At 31.4% G+C, this 17,307-nt stretch overlaps 1 protein-coding gene across 9 annotated transcripts in view; it reads right to left on the bottom strand.

The window, feature by feature from the left end:
- Nucleotides 1-17,307, bottom strand: part of LOC121440456 (protocadherin-11 X-linked) — a 511,499-nt gene that overhangs the window by 33,666 nt on the left and 460,526 nt on the right. For 5 of the 9 annotated variants that reach the window (XM_041641214.1, XM_041641220.1, XM_041641216.1 and 2 more), the window contains one exon: nucleotides 14,075-14,098. The exons of the other annotated variants lie outside the window; for them this stretch is intronic. In XM_041641214.1, coding sequence (XP_041497148.1) covers nucleotides 14,075-14,098 — 24 coding nt within the window. The remainder of the gene's footprint in view (nucleotides 1-14,074; nucleotides 14,099-17,307) is intronic. 9 annotated transcript variants of the gene reach the window in all.

Here is a 17,307-nt window from a genome sequence, read left to right as displayed (position 1 = left end):
GAAGGTTGGATAGGGGAGCAGGGAAGCACATATCTTAATTAAGGGAGCCATCTTAGGGTTGGCAAGAGACTTGGACCTAGAGGGGCTTCCAGGTGCCCAAGGCGAGGTCCCCAGTTAGTTCCTGGGGCAGCTGAGGATAGGGAACCTGAAATGATCCTATCCTATAGCCATACTGATGAATATTTTGCATATCACCATAGAACCTTCATCTGGCGATGGATGGAGATAGAGACAGAGACCCACACTGGAGCACTGGACTGAGCTCCCAAAGTCCCAATGAGGAACAGAAGGAGGGAGAAGATGAGCAAGGAAGTCAGCACCCACCGACAGAGACAGTGGAGCTGATCTATTGGGAGCTTACCAAGGCCAGCTGGACTGTGACTGAAAAAGCATGGGATAAAACCGGACTCTCTGAATATGGCGGACAATGACAATGAGGGCTGCTGAGAAGCCAAGGACAATGGCACTGGGTTTTGATCCTACTACATGTTCTGGCTTTGTGGGAGCCTAGCCAGTTTGGATGTTCACCTTCCTAGACCAGGACGGAGGGGGGAGGACTTTGGACTTTCCACAGGACAGGGAACCCTGACTGCTCTTCAGACTTGAGAGGGAGGGGGAGAAGAGTGGGGGGAGGGAGGGAGGAGTGGGAGGCTGGGAGGAGGTGGAATTTTTTTTCTCAATAAAAAAAAAAGTAAAAAAAAAGAAAGAATTCATTTTATGGAATAGATTTTGAACGAATAAAATAAAATGTAATCTTTCTCCTGATGTTGAGTATAACTGATGTTTAAATATTCACCAAGATAAGACGCAGCAATAAACAGTATGAAGTACAATTTCCTTGTCATCATTTTTACTTATGCTTTGTACTGGCATTAAACAAGAACAGCAAGAAATAGTCAAAACAATTCAGACCATTATGCACTTTAAACATCAACTTCACTGACAGTTCTGATGTTTGAATAGAGGAAGTTTTTGACAGATAATAAGTAATATAGCATTGTGATTGATAAGTGTTCTATTGAGGATTGGTCATCTATATAGACAGTTCCATGAATAAATGGTCAACCCTGAAAACATCCATACAGGTAGCATTATATTGTCTTCACAGGCTAATAAAAAAAAATAAGCTATGAATTTGGAGTAGGAACCATTATGTGGGAGGGTATGGAGAGAGGATACAGGAAGGGAGAAATGTAATTATAGCCACAAAAATTTAAAAAATAATGAGCACTTAAGAATTGTCTGCATCCATGTTTAGATGTATACTGGAGTTCTCATTATGAAAATCTAGTTTAGAAAACTGTCAAAATTTCACTGATACAGCTCCATGGAAAACATACAACATACTCTTTTCTATCCAAGATCTTGGTCATAAGGACTCATCCTTAGATGAAGAGCTGCAGGAAATTAATGTCTGCTGAGAGAAAGACAAAGTCTTCTCTAAAGATGAGAACCCCATGATTGACTATCCAGTCCCAGTGATGAACTTTAAGTACATACATATGAACTCTTGTGTTTAGGTATTTCATAATAATAGTTAAAGAATTGGTCATGAATTTGAGAGCAAGAATGAATCAGGTACAATAGAATAGGGAGAAGGTGGGGTAGAAATATTGTACATGTAGTACTCACATATAAATTTATCAAAAATGATGAAAACAATTTAAAGGGGAAAAGAAAAAAAGATTGTCAATTATTTGAATTATTCATCTTATCTAAGTTAATTTCTAATAGTACATAATACTATGATGAAAGCAAATGAACAAAAATAAAACAGCTGCTTGAAACTTTATATTTTTCTTTGCCACATGTAAAATTAGCATTTAAAATGGAAGAAAATTACTTTGGCTAAAAGTTATGCTCTCTAAGTCAAATTAAAAAATATTTTCAGTGAAATTATTTAAAGTTCATATACTATGTTAAAACATTAACAATAAAATATTTATATGAATATATTGAGATATTCGAATAAAGTGAAAATAATTTGCAAGTATTAATATAAATTCTTACTTAATATATGTTTTCATAAGACTCAACTATCACATACTCTTAAAGTTTCTATTTCTTATTTTAAGTGATCTTTATTTGAGGCTTTCAAAAAATCAAACACATTCAATTTTAAACAACCAAATTTTTGTGGTATCAGTATCATTTTAAAATAAAAAAAACTATTTACCAATAACATAGATGATAATGAATGTACAGATATTCAAAAGAATGCTAGAAAATCCAACCCAATATCACATTAATATATTATTTAATATAACCCTTTGGATTTCCAGTTTGAGACAAAACAAGGAGTGAATATATGTAAAACAATGCATAGGTTCATTATATAAAATCTTCTTCATTGGTGAAGAAGCAGTGGACAAAATAATATCCCTTTATGATAAAATAAATTAAATGAATTATTTATACAAAAATATCCTTCAACTCAGTAAACAAAATTTGTTTTTACCTCTGCTAATTCTATTCAACATGAAGTTGGAAGATCAAGTCAAAAAATAAAGAAACTGTTCACAAGATGACATAATTTTAGACATACAAAAATTATCAAATACATAAAAATCTATTAGAACTAACACAGAAGTTGAGAAAATTACTGGTCAGGAAATAACATAAAATTTTTAGCAGTATGGCTAATATTTGGTATTATTGAGCTACCTGAATTAAAAAATCAAGAAAATAATTAATTTATGACAGCAACCAAAAATAAATGCATAAGAATAAAATTGAAAATTAAAAAAGAAATTAATTTTTTTAAATGTAATGGAAAAAACTGAGAAGAGCAAAAAATGAAAAGACACCATTTTCATTGATTAGAAGTAGAAGTCTCACAGTTATTAATGGTTTATAACACCAAAAAAAATATCTATATCATGTTCAATACAACAAAAATGATACTCTGCACAGAACCATAAATGTTTATGAAATTATATGGAACACTAAGACAGGCCCAAACATCCAGTACTGCCTTAAGACATATAAGCAAACCAGGAGGAACTGATACATGACTTTAAAAATACTATTATTACGTAGAAGCTTAGCTCATCAAAGAACTGAAAAAGAGCATCACTTCTCATCAAAGGACATGAAATACATAAGGTAGGCCTGGTTGGTTTCCTGAGACAAGATGGAAAGATGCTGGTACTAGTTCACTAATAGTCAAATATAAGCATTACTATGGTTGAACCATCTTAAATTTGCTCAGATCGTCCAAAATAGGATAAAAAAAAAACACAAAGTAATAGTCTTCAATTTGTTGCATCACCACAAAATATGTTTCAGGTACTTTTTTTCACCAAAGGAACATGTACAGAATCTTCCTATCTTATCACCTAGTAAAATTTTCATCTCTAGGATTACTTAATTACTTATATATAGATATTCATGCTATACATCAACTTAGATTAAATTCTGGGAAAAAAAACTGAGCCAGACTCTTTCCTGGGATTCCAAACTTTTTGAGAGACACAGGAAAGAGAATAAAATGAAGAGATGTGATCCCTTTGCCAGATATAATCATTGCCTTTGCTGCTAAATTTATCTGTGTCCTTATTTTCAAAAGGGTATTATTTCTGTGTTCTTGCTTACATACTAAACTTTTGACTCCTGTTATTTTCTTTAATACAAGGCCCCAGATTGCTGATTTTGTGAATGAAAGAGCTCATAGGCTAATGATAAATAATATAGAGACTACAATAAACCTATAATTACATCTATAGTCAACTTATGTTTGACAAAGTAGTTAAACACACGCTTTGGAAAAAACTACTATTTTCAATAGAGTGTTGAAAAATTGTATATCCAAATGCAGAAAATCAAGTAAGACCCTACCTTTTACCACTTGCATTAGTCATCATCAACAATAAAACCAATCAAATATGTAAGACCCAAAGATGTGATAATAAGATAGATCTCAAAGCAGTGAGTATGAAAAAAAATGAAATAGATGCCAGAAAATGGAGAAACTTCTACAATCTAAAGAAAATTCTCAACAAAATGCAGTGATAATCCAAAATATCTGAGATAATATTAGCATTAATAGTAAAAAGGTATACTTCTGACAAATGCTTGATATCCAGAACCCATGTGAAATAACACAACAGTGAGAACTGGTCTGGTTAACATAGGTAATAGAATGTTTCATGGTTTGATTTTGTGATAGTTGTAGTCCACCTTTAACAAATTATGAAAAGTTCTGGGAGAGAGAGAGTCAGTTTTCTTTAAGAATGTGCCTTCTGGTAGGATAACAACAATCTTGTGGGTTGAGCCTGTGATGCATGGTTTTTGTCAATTTGCCACAAACTAGAGTTGCCTGGATAAAGAAAATATTAATTGGGGAATTGCCTCCATTATATTGTTTTATTGGCATGTCTGTGATGCAAAATGACCAATTAATGATTGATGTTGGTGGAACCAGTTCACTGTGGATACAACCTCTGAGCATGTGGTTCAGTGTTTTATAATGTTGCAAAGTGACCTAGCCAAGGAAAGTAAGTGGAGACACAAGGTTGTATGGTTTCTGCTCAGAACTGCTGCCTTAAATTTCTGCCATGAAATTTCTCATGTTATGTATTGTTTCCTGGATATATAAGCTAATTAAAATTTTGTTTTTTAGATTGCTTTTGGTCATGATGTTCATCCCAGCAATAGAAAGCAAACTAGGATAGAAATTGATGCTAGGCATGGTGGGTCTGTTGTGATGCATCTTATCATGTGTCTTCTATATCTTTGAATGTTTTGTGGGAGCAAGTTGAAGAAATTTGAAACTTTGGGTAAGGAATCTTTCTCAGTACTTACAGGTTAAAGGGCTATTCAATGGTGTTTGAAAGCTAAGAATGCTAAATAATACAGATATGGATTCCTGGTTTGTATAGGTTCAGAAGGAAGTTAGAGAGCCCGGCAAAGATTATATTGGGATCATTCATGTGATATTTTTCATGAAAAAAATCTATGAATTATGATATGATGGAGCTGAAGACTCTGCTGTGCTTAACAAATATTCAGTGGGAAAATCAATGCTTCTTACCTAGAACTAAAATATAAATTGCCATTAATAAAAGAACATCATATAATTCAGGTGAAATCTTGAAATCTCAGGCTAAGAACAGAGAAGTTTTGATCTAGAGGACCTAAGAAAACACCTCAAGCCAATAGCCAAACTTAGTGTCACACACATGGTAATTGTTTTGTCATCATAGAAGCTGTAGGATAAATGGAGTCATGGAGATAAGATAAAGTTAAGATAAGGGGCAGGGGCAGAGTCTCTGAGAATTCCAGGAGGTATTTATGAGCATGAAGACTAAGGTGTGGTGGCAGTCCCAAGGTATTGAAAATTCCAGGACATTGAGATGACCACTAAAAAAAGTGATAGATAAGGAGTGCAGTTGGACTGAACCTAGAAGAAAAGTTGTGTGATGTTATGAATGGGAGAGCCAGAGAAATGAAGAGCTCAAAGTTCTTTATATCCCTGAAATTCTTCCACATGTCAGATATTTGAGCTTCTCAGACTGTTAGACTTTGAGTTTGCTGATTGTAACTGTGCTCTAGTTACTTCCTTTTAAAATAAGAAGTATATAAATTCTTTGTCATTTTTACAGGAAATCACACTAAATACTTAGCTGTTTAAAAAATAACTTGGACTTTCAAATCATTGGAATATATTAAAGATGGTAGGACATATAAAATTGGCTTGGTCAGTGTTTTACTCACACCCAGAAATATATGGACAATCCAAATTGGAGTCAATAGACTACTAAATTAAAAACAAAAAGAGAGACCACAAAGTTGGAGAGGTAGAAAAGTGGAAGCAGGTCTAGGAAGAAATAAGAAAATGAGCCAAGAGAAAATATGACAGAAAAATAATAATGTGAAAATCCAAAAAAAATAATAAAATCATTTAATGAAGGAATAGGCAATATATTTAAATAGACATTTATCATATATATATATATATTGAATATGAATACAAAAATGCTAACTATTACTAATCAGAGAAGTGCAGATCAAAATCACAAGGTATCACCTCACCTCAGTAAGAATGGCTAATATAAAATAGACCCAACACTTTGAATATTATGAGTCTCTCCAATTGCTACATGTTAAATAATAAGAAGTTTCTCTGACCAAAGTTCAGAATAGCACAAAACTATGTATGTGAACGTAAATATTTAGCGGGCAATTTGACTACATGACCACATAGCCAAACAACATTAGCTTAACTCCAAGCACCTATGGCTTCTCTAGCCATGTTTTTGTTTGTTTGTTTTACCAGGTTCACAGAAGTATCAGGTGTAAGTAACTGAGTGCTTTGGTATTTATTGGATATCTATGTCAAACTGTTGCTCTTTCAAAGTTCAAGAAACATTGTTGAAGATGAATCATAAAGAATGTAAGAGCTAAAGGATGGTCAGGAAATAAAAAAAAAGAGCTGTGAAATGTGATCTGCTAAACATGATGTACCTGAACACATGCATTCACACATACTGTGGTTACATGAATAAGACTTGCACTAGAATAAAAAAGCTAAAATTTTTAGTGTGGAAGGAGGAGAGGCTTCAAAACCTTACCACTAAGAATCCATTGGCAGTTGCTAGAGGAGGAAGAATCATTTTTCTTTGTGTGGAGTGGTCACTAGTAGGTTACTAATGCTTCACTGCATGAGCATATGAGCAACATTAAATGAACTAAGCAAAACCAATAATAACAAGCAAATCAGTCAATCAATCAATAAATGGGCAGGAAGTAAGGAGATATATATTTTGGGATATCCTAGGAATTGAAGAAAGGGAGAGGAAGTGAATATGGTCGAGGCACATCTATATATTTTTGAAAATTTCAAAGAATTAAAAAAATTCAAAAAGACTTAAGGTACCCAGTGCTGGTAAAGATTTGGGGAAAACAAAACCGTAGTACACTGTTGATAAGAATGTAAGTTAGTATATCCATTTAAATAACAATACAGAAGTTTCTCAAAACAGATTTTAACGGTATTATAATATGAGCATGGGAATAGGAATGAGAAATGTGTGTAAAGGTTGATGAATGTGTACTAAATCACAATTAGGTGGAGAGGCAAACTGTGCTGCACACACATTATGGATATTATAGAAAATAATAATGTACATTAGAAAAAATCTAGAAGAAGTGATTCTAAACATAACTATAATAAAAGGTCAATTTTGATGATGTAAATATAATTAACTTCATATAGATATGGTGTAGTATTCAAAGGAATGTGTTTATAACATTGTTCTTTATTAACATGACCAGTTGTTTTGGTCTTAACTCTCAATGAAGAGTAAAATTAAATATATATACTAACATGGAAATAAAAAAAAAACTAATGCCATTAATTGAAAATTTCAATGTTAGGAATAACAGAACTTTTAGTTATCTTTTATGAGGAGCTTTCCCAGTACTTCTACCTTTCATATATTTATTGTTGAATTTTCTGCAAAAAAAACTTGTTGCAGCAATTCTCATTATGTTTAAAGAGGTATAAAGCTACTTTAAGTTCAAAATATGTTCCAACTTCACACCCACTTATCCTATAGCTTTATAGTAGTGTGGTCCTCTACAACATTCTTTTAACTTTGACTGAAAATTAGCATAAATACTTAGCATATTAATTTAGAGAAGACTGTAAATTAGGAACAGTAAAATTAACATAGTCTGTTTTTCCCTGAAGCTATGAAAACTGATAAAATGTGACTTGAAATGTTTTCGAGAAGTGCATTTGTTTACATATGTTCAAAGATAGTGCTTATTTTTATGTGATGGCACATAAAATTATGTATATCATAATTTCAAAATGAATAAAATTATATAAAATCTAGTAAGTGTTGATGTTATAAAGTTCCACTGTATGCTATGTAAGTTTTTAATGTGTCCTGCATTAATTGTCTATTTGGAAAGGGTGTAATAGAATTGAACACAAGATATAATGAAATAGAACCAAGTTTGAACAATAAGACTGCTACTTAAGTGGTAGAGGCATAGATATATTAAATTAATTGTTTCTACACTAAAGCAATCAGTAACTGTATCAAATATCTTAAGAAAACAGTTTTTGAAATTGTCTATCGTAGAGCTTATATTTTATTCTTTCTTAGTGCTTATGACCTATTGTAACATATTTGCAAAAGAGTTGTATCTGTGTTTTCAGAACCATACAAAAAACATAATAAAATATCTGGCAGACAAAAGTTGCTAAATAAGTATTAAATAAGACAATATATCAGTTGGTTGGTTGGTTTTGTTTTATTATGATTTGTTTGTTGGCCTGTTTATTTTCTAAAAAAAAGGGAGAAAAGTAACAAGGAGTTGAATGGCTGAAGAGTTAGAGATGATATTGGAGGAGACAAGAGAGAATAAACTATCAACAGAATGCAGTATATAAAATATTTTCAACTAAAAATAAAGTAATACAAAATGTTCAAATAGATGAATTTTTAAATTTTGTTATTTTTTTATTTTGTGGGTGGATACATGCTAGGGTGAGTATGCACATATGTGTAAATGTTCATTTGTCCATGTTGCATCTATGAAGGAAAGAGTATATTTTGTAAGAGTCAGTTCTCTGTTTCAACAATAGAAGTCCTAAGGAATAGCCTCAGGTCATGAGTCTTGGTAGTCTAGGGAAGTAATGATCTCAAAAGGATAAGGACTTTTAAGGTTGTTGTTTATTTATTTATTCTTCCTTGAATAACATTAACACAGTGGGTGCCAAGCCCAAACACAAAGGATAACTGTTAGTCCTTTAGAAGGATGAAAAGCTAATGTAGTGACCATTAGCCACAAACAGCTATTCTAACACAAAATATGATTGGCTGGAATTGAGAAGTTTTATATTCATAAATCACATACTTATTTGCAATATACACTGTGAGAAAGAATGGAAACCTCTCCCATTTATAATTTTAAATTAGTTATGTTTTAGGTATGTAAAATTTGGGATATATTATGTTAAGTTTTATTTAAAAAATTTGTCTATTCCTTTTTACTTTTCTTCTGAGACAGGGTTTCTCTGTATTAGAGCTCTGGTTGTCCTGGAACTTGCTTTGTAGACCAGGTTAATTCAAACTCACAGAGATCTCCCTGCCCTTTGCCTCCCAGGTGCTGGGATTAATGTCATGCACCACCACAACTGGACTCTTAACTTTTTAATAGTACAATCACTAGACAATTTAAAATTTCTCTCATTATATTTTCATGTGACTTTATTGATAAAAGATATAACAGTACATGCTCTAAATATCAATGCTCTTTGGCTACAGGTCTTAAAATCAATACTATCTAAAGACAAATTTACATAAACATGAATAATTTCTGTGGTATACAAATTTTCCTTTTAAGTAAATTTAAACTTTTTCAGACATATTTAGAACTTTCACAATGTTTATGGCTCATATAAATTGTTCTATTAAACAGTTGCCAATTTGTAATGTCATTTATTTCATGTACCTCTAAATTTTTAAAAGTAAACATACAAATTCAAACTACAAAATTTGAGTAAGGTCTTTTGTTATCACTGGTTTTATTATTATTCAATGCTATACCAAAAGTTTTTTCAGAATGATAATAGTGAAGTGTTATAGATATTTTAGACTTTAATAAATATACTGTCTCCAAAATAGACTCTGTTTTCTTTTCTACTCTATTTTTGTATGATAAATAGTTTCAACTTTGCTTCCATTTTCTTTGTTATAAAAACCACTAAAAAGTAACACAATTTTATTAGGAGTTGCATTTTGTCTAGCTTTGTGTTAATATACAATATATAATGAATTTTGTATAATTATCTTGTCATAAATTACCTGAAGAAAACTATTTAGATATTAAAATATTCAAATCTGAATGCTTGATAAGACTTAATACTTTCTGCAAATATTTTTCTATGACATTTTATGTCTATTGTTAGCCATCAAAAAAGCTAACAAAACTTTAGCTGATTTAGTCCTGTGGCATGTTAATATATAGAGGTTTTTGAAATAGTTAAAGAGATCAATTGTAATGTACATATTATAATTAGTAACTTAAAACTCTTCATTAATGTTTACCTGTGAAACACATTTTCATTAAAAACACATTTTCATTAATGTCTAAATAGAAAAAGAGATATTCTATGAAAGGCCATGCCTATTCCTCATACAGATGAATTACATTTTGTTTTTATAGAGTCTTAGCAACGAGGCTTTTAGTAAGTGAGCCATTTCAGGAGACTGAGAGAAAATAATTTGAAAAAGAGAAATGACAGCTCTTCCACATTGGTGACAACCATACAGATAGTAAGGAAATTTCATAAAGTTTGGGCCAGGGTTCTGTTCTTGTCTTTGCAGGAAAATACTGATCTTCAAAAATTCAAGAGACCATGGATGCTTGTATATGGACAGATGGAAAAATAAGTACCCAATAAGGGTCACTAAGAAAATTGAATATGATTTGTAAGAAGAAATGTTAAATATATATTCATGTATATATTTATATATGTATGTATTTATATTTATGAATATATAGAGTTTTGGAGTTGGACAAGGCTCTGTCCTTCTTTAAATCCAAGCATTCTGTTAAAAGAAAATTCCAGAGTTTCTGTCTCATTTCAGGAGCCATGATATGGAACAGAAAAAAAAAGAATTAAGAAAAAATTTTACTTTTCATCATATTTATTTTTGTCTTTGTTGTACCTTTCATTGAATATATATGTCAGTGTATGTCTATATAAATAATGCTTAAGTTTTCCACAATGAACAAAGAATTTTCCTGCAGTAATCTTTGAAGTATCTACAAAGAAGATGAGACCCCACAACAACAACTCCACCTGGCTGATATGACATAATGATGCTGATAGCTCTACTACAAGACCTGTTTTGGGTTATCAGCTGCACAAGATGTTTCCAACTTCATTAGCTGAAATGGTGCACATTTTTACAACTTTCTGGCCAGATCTCCACCAAATACTCAGAGACTATTTGCAATTATACCAGACATTAACCTTGGAACTTAACCATCATTTTAATTTCACAAAGAACGTTGCACCCCATGACAGCTGGAAGTAATTCTAGAAGACAACGTCCCCTCTCCCAACAAAGTTTGTCCTCAGGGTTAGAGACATTATTTAGGGGTTGATTATAATTGGTATAGGGTTGGGGTTTGGCGAAATTTATAGGCTCAGAGATCTTCTTGCAAAAAAGGGGGTGAAACTGGATGGGATAATAGATTGGTATAAGTTTACTCACACTAATAATAGTGAGTAATAGAGTGAATATTTGTGAGTTATTTATAGGCAAGTACATTGATATAGATTCTTGTATATTGGTACAAAGTTAAATTATACTGAATATTTTGTGCATGCATGCTTCTACCTCTGCTTAAACATTTTTATATATTGATATAAATTTATGATAATGCAATGTACATTTCTACCTCTGATCAAGATACTTATACATTGTTTATATTTGGAGGTCATCCTCGTTTATTGCATAGGTTTTTGTTGTCTTAGTCTTTAAGTTATAGAGGTATTAAGAATTATAGATCAATAATCATCCATGTTTGTCATACTTATAGTTAGACTAATCAGATTCTTTAGCTACAAACAGATTCTATTCTGCATAGAGAGGTAATTTTCAACCACTTCAAAGAGCTGTAGAAAATGTCATTTTATTTTTTTTAAATGTTTATTTATTTATTATGTATGCAAAATTCTGTCTGTGTGTATGCCTTCAGGCCAGAAGAGGGCACTAGACTTTTCATAACATAGAGTTCTGTTGAAGTGACACTCAATTGTTCCTGCCAGCACCAATCTATTCCCGAAAGAATGTTGAGTACAGAAGACACTACACTTGGAGCTTGTTTCCTTCTTAGCAAAACTGGCCTTTGGGCAAATAAATGCCCATGCCTCAACTAGTGAAAAGATACATAGTATCCAGAAATGGATAAGCCGGACTGTCAAATCTTGTGAAGACAGGGTAAGATGGTTTTGAAATTTTTGTCTTTTAAAATGGTCTGTCAGTTTTTCTAGGCCTTAGTCAAAGTTGTTTGGTTCAACATTGCAAATGAGACTTTTGGGTGATTGCCCAGGTTGTCTCTATCATTTGTTGCACATTTTGGAAGTTGCTTGATTGCACTTCCTGCTTACTCAAGTAATATTATTTTCCTTCTCATATCTTTGATAGGGTTGAAGACTAGATAATTGTAGTTACTTTCCTCTCATGACTTGGCCAAGTTATTTATTATACAAGACTTAAGCTAGTTAGGATAAGATATTTGTTCTTATTATATATAATTTTGTATTAGGCTTAGAATTCTCTTATTTAAATGAAACGGGGGGTGCTGTAGGAAGGCTTGCAGCTTGTGGTTACTAGCTTACTGGGGCATGGCCTCTTATACTATATTTGAGCATGCAAACCCTGCCTCTGCCCGTTCTTCCTTTGCCCTGGCTGCTCATTCGTTCAGATTGTTGGATTGCTGGATTCGATCTCTGTCCACCATTCAAGCAGAGAATTCTAATTTGTGAGTTAACCCTAAATAAATGACTATCTATTTCTCAATTCTGAGCTACTGTGGGATTTCTTTTAATCATCCATTCATCAGAGCTTACATATGAAAGTGTGATGAGAATGACAAATGTTTGCTGTACAACAACATACACAAATATTTGCATATATGAATACTAAATAATGTCAAGTTCTATGTATTTGAATTACAGTATTATATTTCTGGACATGTGGTTACTACAACCTTTAAAATGAAATAAATGAATCTGGGAAATTATCTCAATTGGTTGAGTTCTTGTCTAGTATACCCAAAGCCTTGGTTTCAGTCTTTAGCACCACACAAATCAGATGTTATAGTTTATGTTTGTAATCTCAGCACCCTTCTAAGTTTAAGATTATGTGTATATGTTGTGTTCACGGCCAGATTTGGTTATGAAGAGAAGAAGGCAGGAGGGATAAATAACAAAGAGAAAAAGAGGGAAGTAAGAGAAGAAAATGGATAGAGAAGAAAGGAAACAAATAAATGTAGGTTTTTTAATGTTAAATGACTTCACTGAGTGTACTCATATAGACAGGTATAATACAATCATCAGAATACATGCGGTAATAACTTATATTCAAATTCTCTTTCCACTATACCTCTATAAAGAGTTTATGAAGGCACATTGCTGAGTAAAATAAGTAAAGCACAGAAAGCCAGTTATGACATGTTTTCATATCCATGAAAGAATATAATATTGCAGAAAAGGATATTAGGTATCAGAACAAGGATTCTGGAAAATGGTTTTTCTTTTGAGTTTTTCAAGATGAGGTTTCTGTTTGCTTAGAATGTCAATGCAATATTGATTTCAACTTTAAAGCTTTTAAAGCAAAATTAAATACAAATTTTGGACCACAGTAAAACAAAAGAAAAGCCATTTTCAAATATAAAATGAAAAATGAGCATAAATATGTGAAGCATTCAAAATATCCAATAACAGTTTTAAATTCTATAAACAAAAATTTAAAATTATATACCTTTTAACTGGTTGCTTAAATTTCATGTTTAAAAATACTGGTTGTTTTTATCTTATTTTATATTAGGGGAGCTTTACAAATAATCTTCACCATAAATATTGATAAAAGTATTCCTTACATACAAGAAAGGTGAATGAGACTATTTTGATAAGCATAAGTAGAGCATGAAAAATTTTAGACCAAATTAAAAAAGAAATGCTGAAACATAAAATTCTATATTTTTATTCATTCAAATGTTGAAAATATTCACCTTGTTAGAGGAATAAATAAACAAATCAATAGTTAATTTGAAAGGAACTATTTTCAGTCAACTAAATGACTATATGACTATAATTTTGTTACATGCAAATTGATGAAAAGAAATTGGAAAAAGTCATTCAAGTAGTCAAGATAAGAAACCTAAGAAATATTCTTTTAGACAGCAGTTATTTTTTAATATCTGAAGCAAGAAGTTAAATTTTAAATGGTTTTACACTTTAAAAAGTTCTTAAAACACAAATAAATTCATTTTGAAATGTGACATGCATTTTAGTGAAGTTTTGTATTTGTTTCTACTGTACCTTTCTTTAGTCCAGGAATGAAAGCTAAAAAGAGATTTGTATAAACTTAAACAATATATATTTTCTTTTCTTTTGAAAATACTATATACTATAACATAAAAATTACATTAGAATAAATTACATGATTTTCCATTTATTCTCAACCTAATTTCTCAGAGTGTATATTAATGTAAAGAATATTTAAATTTATTAATTTTGTCTTTTGAAGTTTGAATGACTGGTGTTTGACCAAGCTTATGTGATATGTTGCACTTTCAGCATGCAATAATTTGTCTTTAACAAATGGCTATGTGCTTGTAACCATTAGTTAGTAGCTCACTGTTTTGCAAGAAATAAATACAATTCCAACTTCATTAACTGTGAAAGGAATATTCAGTACATGATTACAATGCCAATTTATTTATATAAATCTCTACTAGAAACATAGTAATCAAAAATCAGCATGTTTTACCAAGGGTTCTCTTTCTCCAATTTCTAGTAATAAAAATAAATATAACTGACAAAAATCAATAGACAGTGGTTCAGTAAAATTGTTCTTATTATTGTTTAAGAAAATTTTCCTAGAACTGTCCTCTTAACTAAATATATACATTATTTCATAGAATTAAAGTTGGTGATTCAAGTATATTCTAATAATATTCTAGATAAAAATAGGATTAAAATTTTAATTAATATTCTCTCAAAGACACAATGACATCATGTTTCAGAACAAGTAATCAAGTCTAATTTTAAAATAAATAGCTTAAAGTAATAACATATTAGGTTTCTATCAATCTATATAGATGGTTGTCTTGTTTATTATTTGTAAAATTTTAAATGTACAGTAAAACTTACTTATTATTCACTTTTGTTTTAGTATATATATTTAAATGTTTACATATAGATAAAAACATAAAAGACAAGCAAATTGAAATTGCATAAAACCTACATTAATTAAAACTGAGCTAGTTCCAAATGAGACATAAAATTAATGGAGTAAAAGTAGGTAAAAAAAAAAAAACAAGCATAAGAGCAAATGGTAGTATGAAAGCAATATTATTATAAAATCACATGAATTAATAAAAGAAGATTGTTGACTATTTTTTTAGTGGCATTGGGATATCACAACACATTTATTTTCCCTCACAAGGTGTTTCATCATCAAGAAATAATGCAATTTAAAAGTTATCAAGTGCTAAAAAAGAAAAGAAAAATAATAGTTCTTCCCAAAGATACTTAGTATAAGATTGATATTTTAAATAAAATCCTAAAACTCTACACAATTAATTGATTGAATTTTTGGGGAAGATTCACCTGCAAACACACACAATGAAACATAATTTCATTCATTATTACAATAAACAATTAATACACATGTTATCTCAGTATTATTTGTGCATTTCTTACAATGAAATGGAAAATTAGAAATAAAATACTTGCTTTTAACTTCTAAGGTAAAATTACAATGTAGTCTTGTCCTTAATGATCTGAATTCTGTTATTTGGTAATTTAAAAGTTCAAAATGAAAGGGATGTGTGGAGATAGACTTGCTTCAAGGGCTCTGGATGGGTTTTTTTTTGCCTTAAATATGCCTTTTATTTAGGGAAGATTACAAGAATATGAAACATGATATTTCATAAATTATTTGATCCCAGGATAACAGTGAGTATACACTGACAATACCTTTGTATTTGCATATGTATATCAATATTCTATTTCTAGATTACACATTACTAATGCAATTTCCATGAAGGGTTCCAGAAAAGGAATTGGCATCCCCTGCTTTGAAGTGAATTCTGTGTGTAGATTACTAAGGAAGCCAGTTGTGTGCAGCCATACTCTAGGGATGATTTTCTTTTTTTTTTTTAATTTTTATTGTGCTCTACATTTGTCTCTGCTCCTCTCTCTACCTCTCCTTTCCCCTTCAACCCTCTTTCAAGGTCCTCATGCTTCCAATTTACCTGCATCCCAAGTGCTTGGATCAAAGGCATGTGCCACTGCTGCCTTCTGGATTTTTTTTTAATAATTAAAAAGTTTAAAAAATATCAAAACAAAAGCCAAAGAGAAACCAAGTGTTTTAAAATAATATAGTCAAGACCATTGTTTCCCTAACCTAAAAAGTGAAAATTGATTTACTCAAATCAAACTGACCAACTTTCATTAAATCTCAAGAGAATAAAGATTATTCCATGTAAAGGTTTCCTTATAAAGGTTGGGTTGGCAGATAGACACCAGAAAATGGAAAGATCTCCCATGCTTTTGGGTAGGTAGAATTAACATAGTAAAATTGGAATTTGTATCAAAAGCAATCGTCAGATTCAATGCAATGTTCACTAAAATTCCAGCAAAATTCTCCATGGATCTCAAAAGAACAATTGGCAACTTCATATGGAAAAAAACACAAAACCCAGGATAGCCAAAACAAGCCTATATGACAAAGGAACTTCTGGAAGCATCACAAGCTCTCACTTGGAGTTACAATAATGAAAACAGGCTAAAAATAGACATAAAAACAGACAGGATATGTTGGCGTAAAAACAAACAGGAAGACCAATGAAATCAAATCAAAGACCCAGATATCAATCCACACACTAAGAATACCTGATTTTTGACAAAGAAGCTAAAAATATTAAGTGGAATAAAAAATCATAATCAATGAATGATTCTGGCATAACTGGATATCAACATGTAGAAGAATGCAAATAGATCCCTATTTATTGCCATGCTCAATACTCAAGTACAAATGGATCAAAGACCTCAACATAAAACCAACCAAACTAAATTGATTTGGGAAGTAGTCCCTGTATATGTGCTTCTTTTATTGGATAATGAATAAAGAAGCTGCCTGGGCCTATAAAATGGCAGAATAGAACAAGACAGAAATTCTAAGCAGAGATAGAAGAGAAAAGAAGGTGGAGTCAGGGAGATGCCACATAGCTGCCGAAGGAGACAGACATCCTGGAACCTTACCAGAACCTTAAATATATTTAACCTCATTGTAAAATATAAAATAATTGGAATGGGTTAATTTAAGCTGTAAGAGTTAATTAATAAAAAGCCTAAGATTTGGCCAAACATTATTGTAATTAATATAGTTTTTCTGTTATTATTTGGGTCTGAGCATCTGGGAGGCAAAGAAGCAGTCTCCACTTACATTGAACCTCATATAAGACAAAGTGGAAAGTACACTTGAACGCATTGGCATAGGAGATCACTTGCTAAGTATAACTCCAGTAGCACAGACACTGATAGTA

This window comes from Microtus oregoni, unplaced genomic scaffold (assembly GCF_018167655.1).
Source record: "Microtus oregoni isolate MIOR12 unplaced genomic scaffold, Mior012 000067F_ref0000223, whole genome shotgun sequence".
Classification (NCBI taxonomy): domain Eukaryota; kingdom Metazoa; phylum Chordata; class Mammalia; order Rodentia; family Cricetidae; genus Microtus; species Microtus oregoni.
This window is presented reverse-complemented; position numbering and strand designations above follow the sequence as displayed.